Source organism: Oncorhynchus tshawytscha, linkage group LG22 (genome assembly GCF_018296145.1).
Source record: "Oncorhynchus tshawytscha isolate Ot180627B linkage group LG22, Otsh_v2.0, whole genome shotgun sequence".
Classification (NCBI taxonomy): domain Eukaryota; kingdom Metazoa; phylum Chordata; class Actinopteri; order Salmoniformes; family Salmonidae; genus Oncorhynchus; species Oncorhynchus tshawytscha.
In genome coordinates, this window is record NC_056450.1 from 4056030 (window position 1) to 4074274 (window position 18245).

An 18245-nucleotide genomic window follows, 5' to 3' on the forward strand; every position below is an offset into this window, starting at 1 on the left:
TCTACATCTAGCTACGTATTGAATTTCCATCCTCTCAGGCCAGGGGCACAACAATGTACGAATTAATCATTGGATCAGAATCGCCGTTATTATGCTCATTGGCCAGTATGGAGAATTAAGTCAAAATCCCTATCTCCATCCATGGATAATTTAGGAAAGGGACAATTTTAGCCACCAGAAGAAAAAAAACAATATACAATGAGATGCAATAATTCAAGTTTTTCCTATCAATTATTTATGCTCTCAATGGGTTCAAAATCCAAGCTGGCTTCCCATGACACGTTTTGTTGGTGTGCCAGTTTAAGCTCAAAGCAGATCTTTTTATACTTTTAATTTTTTTTATCAAGTGAGGCAAAATGCTCGCTGGCTTTCCTTGCCTTCAACGCTACCATACACGTAGAGACAAAGGGGGCTCTGTTTCGATGCTCAGGAATCTTTCTCCTGAGAGATACATTCAGCTTCTTGCGAATTGAAGGGAATTATGAAAACAGAGAGACGAAAGCAAAGTTATTTTATCTAAAAATTAAAAAATGATGCCTGGCTTCCCTTGGCATCCATGAATACAAGCCACTGCTTCAAATCAAGCTAACTAGACATGTTTTTATATGTAATGTTTCGGGGGAGATCTATGCACAGAAAGTTATTTGTCAATTACGCTATTCTTATATGTTTAACGTTGCAATTACATTAGTATTTAATAGAGGGGAATCCCAGCTTTCCAACGGTGCATATTTATTTAGGCTCTACAGTGCCGGTGGAAAGGCAACAATTAAATGAATACTTAGTTCGCTATAATTAACTAGCGAGATAACACCTACAATTACGTTTTGAATTGGTGATCTAGTTACAGTCATTATTTTCTACCTGCTGCTGAAACGCCGCGCTCCCACTCCTCGGACCACTCACACTGGCACACAGCACGACAGACATACACTGAAGGGCCATTCCGATAATGGCTGATATGTAGTTTATATTTATCATATTTAAAAGTGTGCTTTCATGAACTACATTAAAAACAATGATTTAATTCATTTCCATGACCTTGCAAACCCTCATTTGACAACTTGGAACAGTGCATCATGTCATTCAGTCTGGCACATTTTCAATTTGTGTAATCTCTAACAACATACGGTCTTTCACAGATTCACATACTAGCGGCAAATACACCGGAACAAGCGGAATGAGGAAATGAATGACCACTCTCCATTGCTATTCATTCAGCTCTGATCAGAGGAGCAGGTACGCAATTCCCCCAAAACTAGAAGAGAAGGTACAGCGTTTCAGACAGCTCCGGCCCAAGTCAATCACTGTTGAATACAAATAGAACTTCATAGATTTGACAAAATAGTTTAACAATTTCTCTGACAACATACTTTAATTGAACATATTTACAAATGTATAATACAAAATCTTTATGCATACATTTGTAATTTATCCAAATCAATTTACAATAACATACACATACATTTTTATTTTCTCTCAAATCACATTATATTCAAGTACAATCCAACCAAACTGTAGGTGTAATCAGAATAAATTAATTTTAAAAAAAAGGCACACTCAGTAGTTCGTTATAATCAAAATAACGGATTCAAAAAAGCCCTTAAATTTTATATGAACAAAGGTGAAAAATACATAAGAACAAGAAAACAATTCACACTTCACAACAAATCAGATTGGTAGACTCAGTTTATCTAGTCATTTTGGAGTATTTAAAAACAATATTAAGCGTATAAATTCACTCAATCATGGTAGATTAATTTGCATAATAGAGTCTAGAGCTTGATATCCTTTGTCTACTCTTAGACTGCCCTCTTCAATTCATACCACAGGTTTTCAAATGGGGTCCAGAGACTGCGATGGCCATTGCAATGAAACATTTTTGTGTTAAATTAAAAATTTCTTTGTGTAATTTGATGTGTGCTTGGGGTTATTGTTTTGCTGGAAGATCCACTTGCGGTCAAGTTTTAGCCTCCTGGCAGAGGAAACCAGGTTTTTGGCTAAAATGTCCTGATACTGGGTAAAGTTCATGATGCTGTAGGCCCTAACCAGTGGAAGCAAAATAGGCCCATAAAAAAGATCCACCACCATATTTTACAGTAGGTATGAGGTTTTTTTCTGCTCATCACAGCCTTCTTTTGACACCGAACCCACCACTGGTGTGCGTGACCAAAGAGCTCTATTTTCATGTCATTCAATAAATGTCTGGAGTTTGTTAAACGGGCATTGGCACTGACTTGGATTGGAACCAGTGCTATGTTCAGATGACATGCAAATAGAGCTCTTTGGCCACACACACCAGTGGTGGGTTTGGTATTGAAAGGAGGATGTGATAAGCAGAAAATAACCCAGTACCTAAAAAGGCTCAGTGCTGTTATCCTCACAAGGGGAGGGTAACGGAGTATTGAAAACGGGTGCCAAAAATGTACCCATCTTTTATATATTTTGTATTACTTATTAAAAAAACTAAAAATTCAGAGGAATTGTATTAGTATAAAATATAATTTCAACAACAAAAAATGCAAACACAATATACCATCTTTATGAAGGGTGCCAATCATTTCAGTCATGAGATGTCATGAAAAACAGGGAAGGGAAGACTCACATATTCCAGAATTCTATATGGTAGAAACAGCACAAAGCAGTGACTAGAACCATATAAATTATACCCCTATTCTAGGATTCTACTTCTATGCCTACTACATCTCCCGTAAAGGGACAGGAAAAGATCAGGAAGTGAATATATTTTGGTCACCTTAGCAATGTTTGGTGTTCAGAAGCAGAGGTCTTGAAGAAGTGCATTGAGTGGCAGACAGAGCAATTCACCAATAAGACTCACTTTTTCCACTAGGAAATTAAGACCCAATGCACACTGCCGGACGGACCTGCTAATTTAGCATCAGTTTGATATCAATGGGTCTTTAGACTAAATTGACACTTGCTCGGCACAAGCTGATCCTCAGATTTTTTTTATACTTAATTTTGACTATATTAAGCTTGGCAGAAAATAGACTACAGGGGTATAGGAAATTGACCTGTTTAAATAATTAGAAAATCCATCCCCTGTAACAACAACACTGGTGAAAGCTAGATAGTGGAACCCTTTACCAATGCAATCATTTTAGACCATGTTAGACTTCCATGTAAGAAAGCAAGGATGGATATTAACATTTACCAACAGGACCAATAATGTGAATGATGATGGTATTCATTCAAACCGACAGGTCGCCCTGACAAAATGAATGGAAGCATTGTAAAGAATGACAAACTTTCACTTGCCTTGCCAATGAAAGACCTCATCAGGCAATGTGAGCTTTATTCTCTGAATTCAGCTCCAACATGTCGAAAGTCAAATCAACACGTTGACCATCTCAACACAAATATCATTATCAAATAATGACCCCAATCAGATGACATGAACAGTAACACACTTTATGGCAATGTAATTCGCTGGCTGCTACTCTGCACCTGTGATGTCATGGCTGCTTCCTAAGCTTCCATTTCCTCACTTGGCTTCGTCACCTGGTGAGTTTAAAGGGGAGGGTTATAAACAGGAAGAGCAAACAGGAAATGCAAGACAAATCCATTTGAATTAAATCACTTTTTGATAGCACCCCTTTTGATTTGAACAAAACCTTCCATACATATTGGCCCATTGTAGAAGTGATCAGAGTGACCTTTCGGACATGAATGCCAAAACATTCAAGAGATAAAGGGGCTCAAAGTTGACTGATTTCACATACCATAAGACATCCATCTCAATATCACCAGAAAAGATAAATGGTTGAGATGTATGTAATTTAAAAACGTACAAATAGGTGGTCAAACTGTTTCATAATTTATTTAAGAAAAATAATAAAAAAATAACAACCTTAAAAGTCAATTATCCAATAACATGCAAACTCAGATTTTTGTCCTATTTGCATAGGTTGTAGCTTAGAGCCCATTTGACATCTGAGGTCTTTGTGTTGTTTCCGCCATCGGTTGAGACACAACATGCTCTTGAATACATGGTGGGTGTCATGCTTGGGCTGATAAATGTACTAAAATGGGAATATAATTAAAATATCAACTTTTAAATGGCACCCCAAAGATGGTTGGTGGTCTATACATCAGATAATGTTGACTTGAATAGGAATATGCGTTTTAAATTATACAGTCAACCCTCCATAGAAAACCAATTGAAATCATAGAAATATAGATAATAGAATTAGATATGACCATTTAAGTTGACGTTCGATGGTGGGTAGACTAGCAGACATCTTTGTGGTAGTAATTAGAAGTTAAAATGTACATTTACATTTCAATGGTGTACCAGCTAAATCGCAGTAGTCTGAAGGGATAGGTCCATTCTATAAATTTGATTTCTATGATTGAAATGACACCCACCCTGTATTCAAGAGCATGTTGTGTCTCAACAGATGGCGGGCACAACACAAAAACCCCAGATGATGTAAGTCGGGTCTAAGCTACAATCTATCCGAATGAGAAATGTGTGTTTATGCTTTTTCAGATAATTTACGTTAAATGTAAATAAAATATATTTTTTAATTAAAAACATGATGTTCAAGAAATGATAAGTTTGAAAACCCTGTTTGTAAGGTTTTAAATGATATCAAACTGAACTGTTTATATTATCCAGTGATGAAGACATGGATGTCTCATGATATGGTAGGGTATACAAAATGGGTCAACTTTGAGCACCTCTATCTCCTGAATGTTTTGGCATTCAGGTCCAAAAAGTCACTTTCTGACCATTTTTCCATGGGCCAGAATGAATCAGTTGGACGGGCATTTGATTTCCATAGGCTCGCCCACTTTTTCCCAGGACCTTCTGTGTGTGCATGCGCTTGCACACATGTTCTAAATAGGTGTAATAGTAAAGACCATACGCAGCTCAGGAGTTTCAAGTTTGAGGAAGCTTACAATTTATCCTACAATTTCTACCGATCTATATGCCAGTAATTAATATGTGCACATTTTCGTGGAACAGTTTAATTTCCTTATAGCTTTGTCTACAGTAGGTGTGCACATGTGTGATGCACACTCAGACATTACACAGGAACAATGTTAACAACAACACTCTCTCTCTCTCCCCCAATCATAAAATGATAAAAATCTAAAAAGTTCAAACTCAACTATGGCTAGAGCACTAGCCTCTACCATATGGACACATCGTTACACTGTGATCCATTGGCGGCTAAATGGGCACTTTCCTACTGATGCATGCATTCTGGAGACGCACCATATCTTCGCCACACCCCTCTCCCCTTCTTCATGATGCAACATTTTAAATTAAATTATATATGTGTGTAGACACATTATCTTCACACATATTTTAGACGCTTTTCACCGACAGCCGCAACTCAATCAACTAGACCTATTGCCACGCATCCTACCAAAATGGATGGCTAAGTCAAGCTCCTTGGTGAAGTATTTAAAAATTAATTTTTTAGACAGGAATAATTACATAATTTTGGCAAAACATCACTTTACTTTAGGGCAATCCAGCATCCTAACAGTGCCCGATACACCCGCCAACTTTCCTTTCAAATTCGCAAGAGGCTGAAATCAGAGATCGGTATATAATGATGAGATGGTCATATCTCCGCCCTAACAATGGGAGTCTGGGAAAGCAGGCGACAAGCTTAGGTCTGCATATTATTCCCATAGAAACGCATTGGACAGATTTTGTCTGAAACTACATCACTGGAGAAAGCATCCGGGCGAGTGAAACAGCGCCCTCTGTCTCAGTATGTGTAACCCATTTATCTGATGCTGTCTGGACCAAAATAGTATGACATGCCATACTCTTTTGGTCCAGAAAGCATCAGATACAAGGGCTACACATACTGAGACAGAGGGCGCTGTTTCACTCGCCCGGATGCTTTAACTGAGATTGATCCGTCTTTCTGTCTGAGCGTGTCTCGGTCAGATAAATGATCAATATTGAATTTGGACGGTTGAGGAGGTATAACGCCCATAACGCCAGCACTGCCATGGGCAAACATATATGCAAAGTTTTGTTTAAATCAGAAAGGATGCTGTCAAAAAGTGATTGAATTCATATTCAGAAGAGGACTGGCCACCCCACATAGCCTGGTTCCTCTCTAGGTTTCTTCCTAGGTTTTGGCCTTTCTAGGGAGTTTTTCCTAGCCACCGTGCTTCTACACCTGCATTGCTTGCTGTTTGGGGTTTTAGGCTGAGTTTCTGTACAGCACTTTGAGATATCAGCTGATGTACGAAGGGCTATATAAATAAATTTGATTTGATTTACCCCAATCCCAAATCGACCCAAGCTTGAGCTTCTAACCCCAGGGCAAATGTGATCTAAGAAGTTTGGAAAGGTGTAAGAAATATGGCAGAAATTCCACCTGGCCTATCAGAAGACAATGTGGAGCTACTGGAACGGTCATCGAAATCTCTACAAGTGCCTAGGAGCTAGAAGTCAGTTGGGGATAGGATGAGTGCCTATACACACATAGGTATGCGTAAACAGCAAGCTTATTGTTAGATTCGTTATCAAAGAGAGACCAATTTAATTCCTTAATTTAATCAGTGAATCAAAAGTAAACACCATCCAAAAAAATACACACAAACCAAAACGATGCCACGCAGCGAAAAGGGATTAGTTGGCGCTCAGTCATAGTTAATCAAAGCACAACCACTTACAGCAGAAATGTCCATCCTTCGTAGTGCCCATTATTTCAAACACACATCTAATTTTGCAACAAATACTGTAGATAGATGAGTATCAAGAAGCTTTTGGAAAATTCCCGGATTAGAACCACCTCGTTTAACCCCGTTAGCGTTTTCCAGTTTTGGTCTCTCTTTGGCTAAATGCCTGATGGGCATATTTTCTTTCTCATTTTGAGACAAAGTCTAGAATTTCAGACCTCACTATATTTTACAATGACTAGCATTTTAGGCCTGTAGTCTAAAATGAGACATGTACATTTGATTAGAACACTTGTGTGTCATTGAACGCACCAGTATTGGGAGTCCTCATTTAAGATGGCGGACCACAAGAAGCTCAACCTTGGGTCGATCTGGGCTCAGTCATTTCTTGCTGAAATAATTATGCCGCGTGTCAATAGAAAGTAGAAATTAGGATAGTACTGAAGCGAACAGAACTGAAAAGATTCAAAACCCACATTCGTACACTTGTTGATTGAGAGAAGACTTGAAGGCACCAGTAAAGGGATTGAACAAAGGGGAACAAAACACATCATTAGCTATACCAGAGGCTTAAGGTTGGGGGGAAACCTTGTTTGCATCCACACGGACAGGAAAAGCTACAGCCTACATTTGGAAATATGTATAAGGTCAAAGATAATGGATAAAATGACGAGATGCTTGTGTCTCCACTAACAATGGGATTCATTGTCCACAGAGCGGAACGGCAGGCTGTCAAGCTCCCGCCTATTCCCGTCTTTGGATTGGTGGATACATCTTTTTTTTTATTTTTAACACTGGCTAAATATGTGTATGTGACCGATAAAATTTGATTTCAATTTGATGAGGTGTGTTGACATCAACTGCTTCTATTCAATGGAGAGTGAGATTCTATGCTAGCCTCGAATTTCAACCGGGACAACTCCGATATAAAGTGTATTTTCTCAAAGTCACGTGTATCGCATTGATATCAGTACACTTGTAACAACCTAAGCATTACGAAACCTTATTAGATCAAATAAATTCACACATGAATTTTAACTCGACTAAATTCGACACTGATTAGCCCTCATACAAAAACTCCACTTGATTAATAAATAATGATCTGCTTGACGGGGACAGATTTTGGGTGGAGTTAACAACCTCACTTCGCCTCATCCTCTCTGATAAAGTACAACAAAAGGAGGTTGCTTGCACTGTTTCTGAAATCGATGGACTAAAACAACTTGCGTCAGGAAACAAGTAAGACTATATTATCGATGCATTAGTGCATGTTAGGGTTGTCACAACACCAGTATCGCGATACCAGATCCATGGCAAAAAAAAACATGAAAAAGATGAAACTATGGTCCTTGAAAAACCTACTTATTTTGTGTTTTTTCAACATTAGGACAGTTATTCTGGAGAAATGAAATCCGCTTCATGTTTTGTTTTTTCCTTAACACGATACTAGTATTATGACAACGCTAGTGCATATAGTTAAATGTTCAGTAATAGAACTGGGATTTTGTGGTCCGCCATCTTAAATGAGGACTCCTTATACTGCTGCGATCAATGACAGACGTTTTCTAATCAAATGTACATATCTCATATATAGGCTTAAATTAAAAGGCTAGTCATTGCAAAATATAGTGGGGACCGAAATTGTTGACATCCTTGATAAAGATGAGCAATAATGACTGTATAAAATAAATAATTCAAATACTGAGTTATATTGGGGGGGGTGGGATTATATTATACGAATGCAACTTCTCTTACTCTGAGCAAATGTTTAACAAGTACCATTTTTTTTCGTTTCAAAGAGGTAGGGGTCAAAATGACACCCCTAATTATTCATAGAATTTTAAAATATTTTTTAAAAATAAGTCAGTTAAGAACAAGTCAGTTAAGAACAAATTCTTATTTTCAATGACGGCCTAGGAACAGTGGGTTAACTGCCTGTTCTGTGGCAGAACGACAGATTTGTACCTTGTCAGCTCGGGGATTTGAACATGAAACCTTTCGTTTACTAGTCCAAAGCTCTAACCACTAGGCTACCCTGCCGCCCCAAATAATAAATAAGTCGTCAAAAGTTTAATATTTGGTCCCATATTCCTAGCACGCAATGATTACATCAAGCTTGTGACTCTACAAACTTGTTGGATGCATTTGCAGTTCGTTTTGGTTGCGTTTCAGATTGTTTTCAACAGAAATTAATAATAAATTATGTAGTGTCATTTTGGAGTCACTTTTATTGTAAATAAGAATATGTTTCTAAACACTTCTACATTAATGTGGATGCTACCATGATTACGGATACTCCTGAATGAATCGTGAATAATGTTGAGTGAGAAAGTTAGAGGGTTAAAGATCATGCCCCAAACATGCGAACCTCCAGTTATTGGTATTGGTGAGAGGTTAGCATGTCTTGGGGGTATGATCTTTGACCCTCTGTAACTTCACTATTCAATCAGGATTATCCATAATCATCCACATTAATGTAGAAGTGTTCAGAAACATTATATTCTTATTTATAATAGTGACTCCAAAATGACACAATAGATTATTTACCATTCATATTCTATTGGGCACAAAATAATCTGCAACACAACCAAAAAAACAAACTTCAAATGCATCCAACAAGTTTGTAGATTCACAAGCTTGATGTAGTCATTGTGTGCTCGGAATATGGGACCAAATTCTAAACTTTTGACTACTTTATTTATAAGAATCTTCAGGGAAGTCAATAATTTTGGACTCATTTTGAGAGAAACAAAAGTATGACTTGTGAAACAAAATCTCAGAGCAACTGTGTTAATATAAAAATAATACAACCTCCCAATTTTGTTGAGCATACAATATAGCTCCGTATTGGGAGTTGTTTAATTTATACAGTGATTATTGCTTTAACGGGGGTTATCTTTAACAAGGGTGTCAATAATTTCGGACCCCACTAAATATTGTGCATTACTTTCCAATTAGATAATTTGTCGTCAAATTACTTCTCAAAAAGATTGCTTTCATCCATAGAAAACGACAACACACCAAATAATTTCTGGTTTGTACAGAGGGGAGCAGGAAAATGGGCGAGGGGGTGCACAGCAATTATGCAAATCCACTCCAAAGACAAAATCCCACACACACATCCAAACTATATCTCTGCTAAGACAGACAGATAGACACCCGAAAAGCATTGAAGAAAAAGGGAATTCTCGCCACCACACAGAAAAAACAAATCGAGAAGAGGACAACTGACAGTTTAGTTGTTAATCAGTGCAAATCAGTTTGCTGTGGACAGCTGTTTGTTCATCAGTTCAAAGTAGTTGTGTTTGTGTTTTTATACCTTGCTCCTGAAGAGGGGCTTGGCGCCGGGGCCCCAGTACTCATTGTAGATGAGCTTGAAGAGAAAGAGGTGGAAGAGAGTGATGAGCGAAGCCACGCTGAACCAGAAGAGGAAGGGCAGGCCCGGGTACTGCTTGGCCATGTGCTCCTCGTGTGCCAGGATGGCCTTGAGGTGCAGCGTGTGCCGCAGGTCCTGCAGGTGGCGAAGGTCCGTGGAGATGTAGAGCAGCGGAGTGATGGGCTGCGTCACCATCACAGGGAACACGTGGCCCTTGGCCTCCACCAGCGACGACGTCAGCTCCACCGGCTCGTTGAGGCAGCCCGCCTCGCAGGCGTACAGTGCCACGGGCTTCTCCTGGGGCTTGACTGACACGTGCAGAAAGGGTTTGCCCTCGGAGTCCAGCAGCACAGCTAGGTTGATCAGGTCCTGGTTGTAGTGGATTCCCCGCAGCGCGTAGCTGTTGTGCAGCACGTCCGGGTCTGCCTGGAACTGAAGGTGGTTTTCGTTGAATGAGAGGCCTCCGAAGCTGAGCACGGCACCCTGCATAACGCCGTGGGCGCCCGCCGCCACCAGCACCTTGCAGCCCCTCTTCTGCAGGGTGAGGGTCCACAGGTTGACCAGCTGCAGGACTTGGGCCACGCTGCTGACCCGCTCCGGCCACAGGTTCTCAGCGTGCATTGTGGCATGCCCGCTGAAGCAGTGGTCGGCGTAGTTGAGGCTGGACTCCAGACGGGCGCGCTCCTCAGTGCCAAGACGGCGGTCCAGCAGGGGAGCCGGCGAGGCCGAGAGGACGTAGTAGAGCGTGGTGTTGACTGTGGCGCTGGATGGCGTGTGTGCGTCGGTGATCTTACGCATCTCCACCCCTGCAGGACACACACAGCAGATGTGGGAACAGAATATGTCAACATAGTAGAGCTGGGATGAACAACTGAAAAGTACCGACGCTCCAGAACATCTCACGGAACTGCGGGGACTGTGAAGGGGATACACACACAGAAACAAACACACACACAATTGTTGTAGTTTTATTTTTTGTTGTATTATTTGTATTTTGTATATCGTTGTATTTCAAATGTGTGGCTGTCCTTGTCTATCAGTGTTTAATTACTTGTCATGTTTGATGTTTTCTTTTTTTGTGGACCCTAGGAAGAATTGCTGGTGCCTCTGCAAAAGCTAAAAGAGATTGCCTTTTTATTACCAAAGCAGTTTGCTTACTATCCCTGTCTGCTGTCACCACATGCTTCAAGATGGCCACCATTGTTCCAGTACCCAAGAAGGCAAAGGTAACTGAACTTAATGACTATCGCCCTGTAGCACTCACCTCTGTCATCATGAAGTGCTTTGAGAGACTAGTCAAGGATCATATCACCTCCACCTTACCTGCCACCCTAGACCCACCTCAATTTGCGTACCGCCCCAATAGATCCATAGACGATGCAATCGCCATCACTCTGCACATTGCCCTATCCCATTTGGAGAAGAGGAATATCTATGTAAGAATGCTGTTTATTGACTACAGCTCAGCATTCAACACCACAGTACCCTCCAAGCTCATCATTAAGGTCAAGGACCTGGGTCTGAACCCTGCCCTGTGCAACTGGGTCCTAGACTTCCTGATGGGCCGCCCCCAGGTGGTGAAGGTAGGAAACATCACCTACACTCTGCTGATCCTCAACACTGGGGCCCCACAAGGGTGCGAGCTCAGTCCCCTCCTGTACTCCCTGTTCACCCATGATGGTGTGGCCAAGCACGCCTCTAACTCAATCATCAAGTTTGCAGACACAACAGTAGTAGGCTTGATTGCCAACGATGACTAGACAGCCTACTGAATTGGTCCACCCACACAGACAGCATCGTGAAGAAGGCGCAGCAGCGCCTCTTCAACCTCAGGAGGCTGAAGAAATTCGGCTTGTCACCAAAAGCACTCAAACTTCTACAGATGCACAATCGAGAGCATCCTGTCGGGCTGTATCACCACCTGGTACGGAAACTGCTCCGCCCACAACCGTAAGGCTCTCCAGAGGGTAGTGAGGTCTGCACAACGCATCACCGGGGGCAAACTACCTGCCCTCCAGGACACCTAAACCACCCGATGTCACAGGAAGGCCAAAAAGATCATCAAGGCCATCAACCACCCGAGCCACTGCCTGTTCACCCCGCTATCATCCAGAAGGCGAGGTCAGTACAGGTGCATCAAAGCTGGGACCGAGAGACTGAAAAACAGCTTCTATCTCAAGGCCATCAGACTGTTAAACAGCCATCACGAGCACTTTGGAGGTTGCTGCCTATAGGCATAGACTAGAAATCAATGACCACTTTCAGGAATGGAACACTAGTCACTAACAATGTTTACATATCTGGCATTACTCATCTCATATGTATGTACTGTTTAGGACACCAATAAAATGTTATTTGATGCGCCCAATGAGCAGAGCCAAGTAGCCTAGGCCTAGCGCTGGAAAGTTTTTGTAGGACATCAGCCTAGACTTCCTGATATATTCTGGATGTGGATTCGATACGAATCATCTATATAAATGGGCCCCGTTCAGACACAGGAACAATATGTTTTAGGTTAAACGATTCCGTTTGATTAGCGAACTAATCGGTGCAATTCGGTTCGATGCACTACCATTTGTTGCATAAACACATTAATGTTCCATTATAAATTCAAATCTGCTGATGGAGCTCATGGCCTCTCTGTGCTGACGTGTGTACGTGTTTGTGCGTGGGTATAAATAATGTATGTACTATGTAGGCCCCTTAAGGGAGACAAGGCATCTACCACCCCACTAACACTATCAGATTGTAGCCTATGGTTTTTGTCCCCGCACTTTGGTTCTGAAATCACCATCACCTACTAATTAACTTGCAATTTTGCAGATTAAGTGTTAGCTAGTAATGTATCAATATTTGTTCACAAATTAGCTATGACATAGGCAATGAATATATAGCACAACTTTGGCTTTCACCACCCTATCTCAAAATCGAATGGTTTTGAACGTTTGGAAGTTTTTACAGATTGATCTTCTCTTCGGCCAAGCAGTGCACCTTGCAAAAGTGACTTTAGTCCTTGCTATGACATTTTAAACTTTAACATGTACATCTAAAAATGAACATATATTATTTCAAGCAAAACTACCAAAGCTATTGCTGGTGGTGAATCTAAATCTATTGTAAGCCCCATTCAGCAGGTATAGCCAGATGAGAGTTATCTCCGGTAGCTTACGTTTATTTTGCTGTTAGATTCTAGCTTGAAATGTACTTATTCATGTCACCATACTCAAACTCATTAATACATTTACATGTATAAGGAATGTACACTACCGGTCAAAAGTTTTTGAACACCTACTCAATTCAAGGGTTTTTCTATATTGTAGAATAATAGTGAAGACGTCAAAACTATGAAATAATGCATATGGAATCTTGTAGTAACCAAAAAAGTGTTAAACCCATCAAAATACATTTTATATTTGAGATTCTTCAAATAGCCACCCTTTGCACACTCTGGGAATTCTCTCAACCAGCTTCATGAGGTAGTCACATGGAATGCATTTCATTTAATAGCCGTGCCATGTTAAAAGTTAATTTGTGGAATTTCTTTCCTTCATAATGCATTTCAGCCAATCAGTTGTGTTGTGGCAAGGTAGTGGGTTAGTGATAAGGTACAGAAGATAGCCCTATTTGGTAAAAGACCACGTCCATAGTATAGCAAGAACAGCTCAAATAAGCAAGGAGAAACGACAGTCCATCATTACTTTAAGACATAAAGGTCAGTCAATACGGTTTTTGCAGTCACAAAAACCATCAAGGACTATGATGAAACTGGCTCTCATGAGGACCGCCACAGGAATGGAAGACCCAGAGTTACCTCTGCTGCAGAGGATAAGTTCATTAGAGTTACCAGCCTCAGAAATTGCAGCCAAATAAATTCTTCACCGAGTTCAAGTAACAGACACATCTCAACATAAACTGTTCAGAGGAGACTGTGTGAATCAGGCCTTCATGGTCAAATTGCTGCAAAGAAACTGCTACTAAAGGACACCAATAAGAAGAAGAGACTTGCTTGGGCCAAGAAACACAAGCAATGGACATTTAGAAAATTTGAGATTTTCTGTCTTTTTCAAACACGCAATGCAGAGCTGGCTACAATTTCATCCCCCTGAAAACATAGAACAAATATTACCACAACTATTATGGCTGAACTCAAATGTGCTGGTTGATAAAATACCTGTATTTATGGGAAAGATGTTTGAAAAGGGTATTTTGTTCTTAAATTATATTGTAAATTGTAATGGTAAAGTTATGTCCTTCATGGAGTTATCAGAATTGTACGGGAAGGTCTGCTTAATCCAAGAGTACAACCAATTGATTACAACATTGCCCCAAAAATGGAGGAGGCGGGTGGCAGCGGGAGGAGGTGGGGAACTGGTCTGCCCAATATAAAGAATCAAAACTGGCGGAGGAATAAAAATAACATAAATAGGAAGTTAAGTTTCATTTGAGGACCAGGATGTTGACAACTGTGCCATACAGGTAGTTGGGAAGAGATTTTTGATGTACCGATTCCATGGTATGATTTGATATATGAAACAACGCAAGATTTAAAGACTTCGTGCTTTTCAGCTAAAATTATTATATAGAATTCTTGCCACCAACAAAATGTTGAATATTTGGGGCATAAAATCATCGAAGCTCTGCAGATTTTGTTGTGAGGATACAGAATCAAGCATTTATTTTGGTATTGCCCTCAGGTAGCCTGTTTCTGGTCTCAGGTTCAGGAATGGCTGAAAATGCATAGCATTGATTTAAAATTGACCCTAGAAATAGTACTGTTAGGAGATCTGGAGAGACCGGGTCAGTCAATTACTAATACTCTTAGTAAAAGTATTTATCTTCAACACGCAATCTGTAGATTCTATTCGATTAGATAGATTGAAATTGTACGTTAAACATCATAGCATAGTTGAAAGATATGTGTTGCATAGAAAACCGAAGTGGATGACCAGCAGAGATAGATGGGATGGGCTGAGGGTTGGTATGTGGAATTGGAGACTAATGGGAGTGGAGGTGCTGTGTGAGAGAGAGAATGATGGTCAAAAGATAAAGGGAAAAAAAGGCTAAATAAAACAAGGTACATTTGAATGACACTAAGTGGCAGTGTTTTTACAACTAATGCCAGTTTGAGGCTGATGCCGTGCAGCTGTTTGTACACATGATTATACACATACTCTCATTCAAATAAACACATACAAGAACACACACATACATGTAATAGTGCCAGACATGCACACAAACATATACAGTTGGCATTGCTGTAATGATTTCAGTTGTCCTTCATGTCCTTTGTTTAAAATGTATTATTTTGTTGCATATTTTTTGCATTGTTGTTTGCTGTTTTCTTCTGTCTTTTCCTTTTTTCTCTTTAGTTCATTATCTTGGTTGTTGGTGCATTGGGGGTTCTTGGGGGTGGGGAATGGAATTAATTGTATTGGGGGGCCGTGCATTATCATGCTGAAATGTGAGTTGATGGCGGCAGCTGAATGGCACAACAATGGGCCTCAGGATCTCGTCACGATATCTCTGTGCATTCAAATTGCCATCGATAAAATGCAATTCTGTTCATTTTCCGTAGCTCATGCCTGCCCATACCATAACCCCACCGCCACCATAGGGGTACTCTGTTCACAACGTTGACATAAGCTAACCGCTCGCCCACATGCCGCCATACACGTGGTCTGCGGTTGTGAGGCCGGTTGGACAAATTCTCTAAAATGACGCTGGAGGCAACAGCTCGGGTGGACATTCCTGCAGTCAGCATGCCAATAGCACGCTCCCTCAAAACTTGAGACATCAGTGGCATTATGTTGTGTGACAAAACTACACATTTTAGAGTTGCCTTTAATTGTCCCCAGCACAAGGTGCATCTTTGTAATGATAATGCTGTTTAATCAGCTTCTTGATGTGCCACATTTGTCAGGTGGATGGAATATCTTGGCAAATGAGAAATGCTCACTAATTATTTTATTTTAGAGAAATAAGCTTTTTGTGCGTATGGAACATTTATGAGATCTTTTATTTCAGTCCATAAAACATGAGATCAACACTTGTATCGCATCGTAATTTATTTTATTTTTTTCTTTGATTTACCACGATATGGAATTTTGTCTATATCGCCCAGCTCTATAGTAATTTGATCTAGAACTACATAATTCATTAGCCTAGTCATTCATCATAATCAGATGGCATGCAAATACCATCCAATAATTGTTTCATCCTGTACAGTCTATGAGAAAGCATGTGAGAGTTATCTAAATACCACAATGTCATTCTGCACTGCAACGCAAAAGGCATGGCATCTCAGCCTCGACTTTGTATTCACTCACCAGAGATGAAGAGGTCCATCCAGGCCTGTTGGTGGTCCTGGACCAGATCTTCTACGTTGGCCCTCAGCAGCTCTCCCAGTTCTTTCTTGGCTCCGTCTCGGAGCCTGGTGAAGGTCTCCTCCAGCTTGGCCGACTCGATGGGCTCCGACATCCACACCACCGACAACACATTCTCGGCAAACTCTGACTTGGCAGCCACCTGGATGCGGCTGCCAAGCTTATTGGTGGCCACCACCACCAGCACTATCTGGTTCTTCTCAGGCAGAACCACGCGGCCCGATGACAGCACGACCTCCTTGTCCTCCACCTTCTCCACACTGGCTGAGAACTTGCTCCCGAACGAGGGCATTTCGGTGGACACCTCCATGGTGGCGGCCCGCTCAGAGGGGTTGTTGATGTGGATCCTCTGGAGGAAGACATTGGGCCGGCTGCGGTGGGCGATGAACTCTTCTCGGATGGTGAGGCAGTCACGGGCTGACCCGGAGCTGCCGGCTCCCCCTGGGAGGACGCATCGGACGGACAGGACAGCCCCTTTGCGGAACCAGAGCATGGTGGCCCTCGCCTTGGCCCGCATCCCCGGGACGTGGATGCCCACTATGGGTGAGTACTCAGTCTGGTAAACTGGGGCCGAGCCGGGCTGGGAGGACGAGGCCACCCACAGTCTGTTGGAGTCAATGTCCACCAGGAAATGGCCGTTACCTGAGACGAAAGGCGTGACCGCTTTCTCCTGGGGAGTAGTGTAGATTCCCTCGCCCCGGTCCACCAGTGACTTCCACCTGTGGATCTCAGTCTGGAGGCATTGTCCAGCTGGCCCGCCCGACTGGCCTAAGCCACTGAACAACCTCAAAGCGCCGTCTGAGCTAAGGTACCAGTAGAAGATTAGGAAAAACAGCAGTCCAATGAGCATTCTTCTAGCCCAGCTGCTTGACAGCAGACCTGGTAGGCCCTTTAGTCTTTGCTGAAGCCACATTGTATTTATGCTTTAGAGTCACTTTAACTCAAGTTTGCAATTTGAGTAGTTAGCTATAGTACCTAATTACCAGTATAACAAAAAAAACATGACCGTCAAATGTGGTTCTCCATTCTCTCTAACCAATATCAACGTTAGATCAGGAGATGACCGCTTAAGATTTGAGTTATTAGTGTAGGAAGTATTTCCTGTTGACAACTATAGTAGCTAGCAATGCACACGGTAGGTAAGCTAACTTTACCTAGCTAGATAACGTTAACTAGCGATGCTAATAACCTGGTACTCAAATATTGTATAGCTACTGTATGTTGCTATCCAAATAACAGCACCTTAGCTAAAATGTCCATGTCAAATCTTGAGTGCTGTCAAACCTAACCAGTTAGCATGCTAACAAGCTAACCAAAACAAGCTAAGTGAGTTAACGTACCTAGCGAGCTAGCTAAGTTATGGCGGTTGCAAACTAGCATTTCGCTGCTAGTTAGGCAACACTTTGCATTTGTTTCTCACATCGTGGCAATACATCCATTGAGTGCAATTGTTGCTCATTTGTCGCTTATGTCTAGCAGTTGGGATTCCATTCCTTTTTGAGGTGGATTACTTTTTAAGCAACTCACCAATCTATCGTTGACACTTCTGCATGGGTTTACTGAAATTACCGCAAATCACGTTGGATGATAGCACCGGAAGTGTCGGAATTAGTTGGGAATTTTTACGACACTGTGTTTTTTATTAGCTAGAAAGTTGTAAATTGTCACGTTTGTGTCTGAATTGAGGGAAAAAGTGAGAGAGAAGAGGTCTAAGAGATTGAGGGACGGAGAGGGTGAGTTTAGAAGAGGGTGAGCTTGAGTCGGATAGAAATTGTGGGAAAAAAGGAGATGGTTGGTCAAAGAAGAAT

The 18245-nt window shown here is 41.2% G+C and overlaps 1 protein-coding gene across 1 annotated transcript; it reads right to left on the reverse strand.

The window, feature by feature from the left end:
* Positions 1–1005: 1005 nt before the first annotated feature.
* Positions 1006–18042, reverse strand: kiaa2013 (KIAA2013 ortholog). Its single transcript, XM_024383746.2, has 3 exons — positions 16381–18042; positions 9998–10860; positions 1006–3522 (listed from the first exon to the last, which is right to left on the reverse strand). The coding sequence occupies exons 1-3, from the start codon at positions 17348–17350 to the stop codon at positions 3490–3492; spliced, it is 1866 nt and encodes a 621-aa protein (XP_024239514.1). The 5' UTR covers positions 17351–18042; the 3' UTR covers positions 1006–3489.
* Positions 18043–18245: the final 203 nt, after the last annotated feature.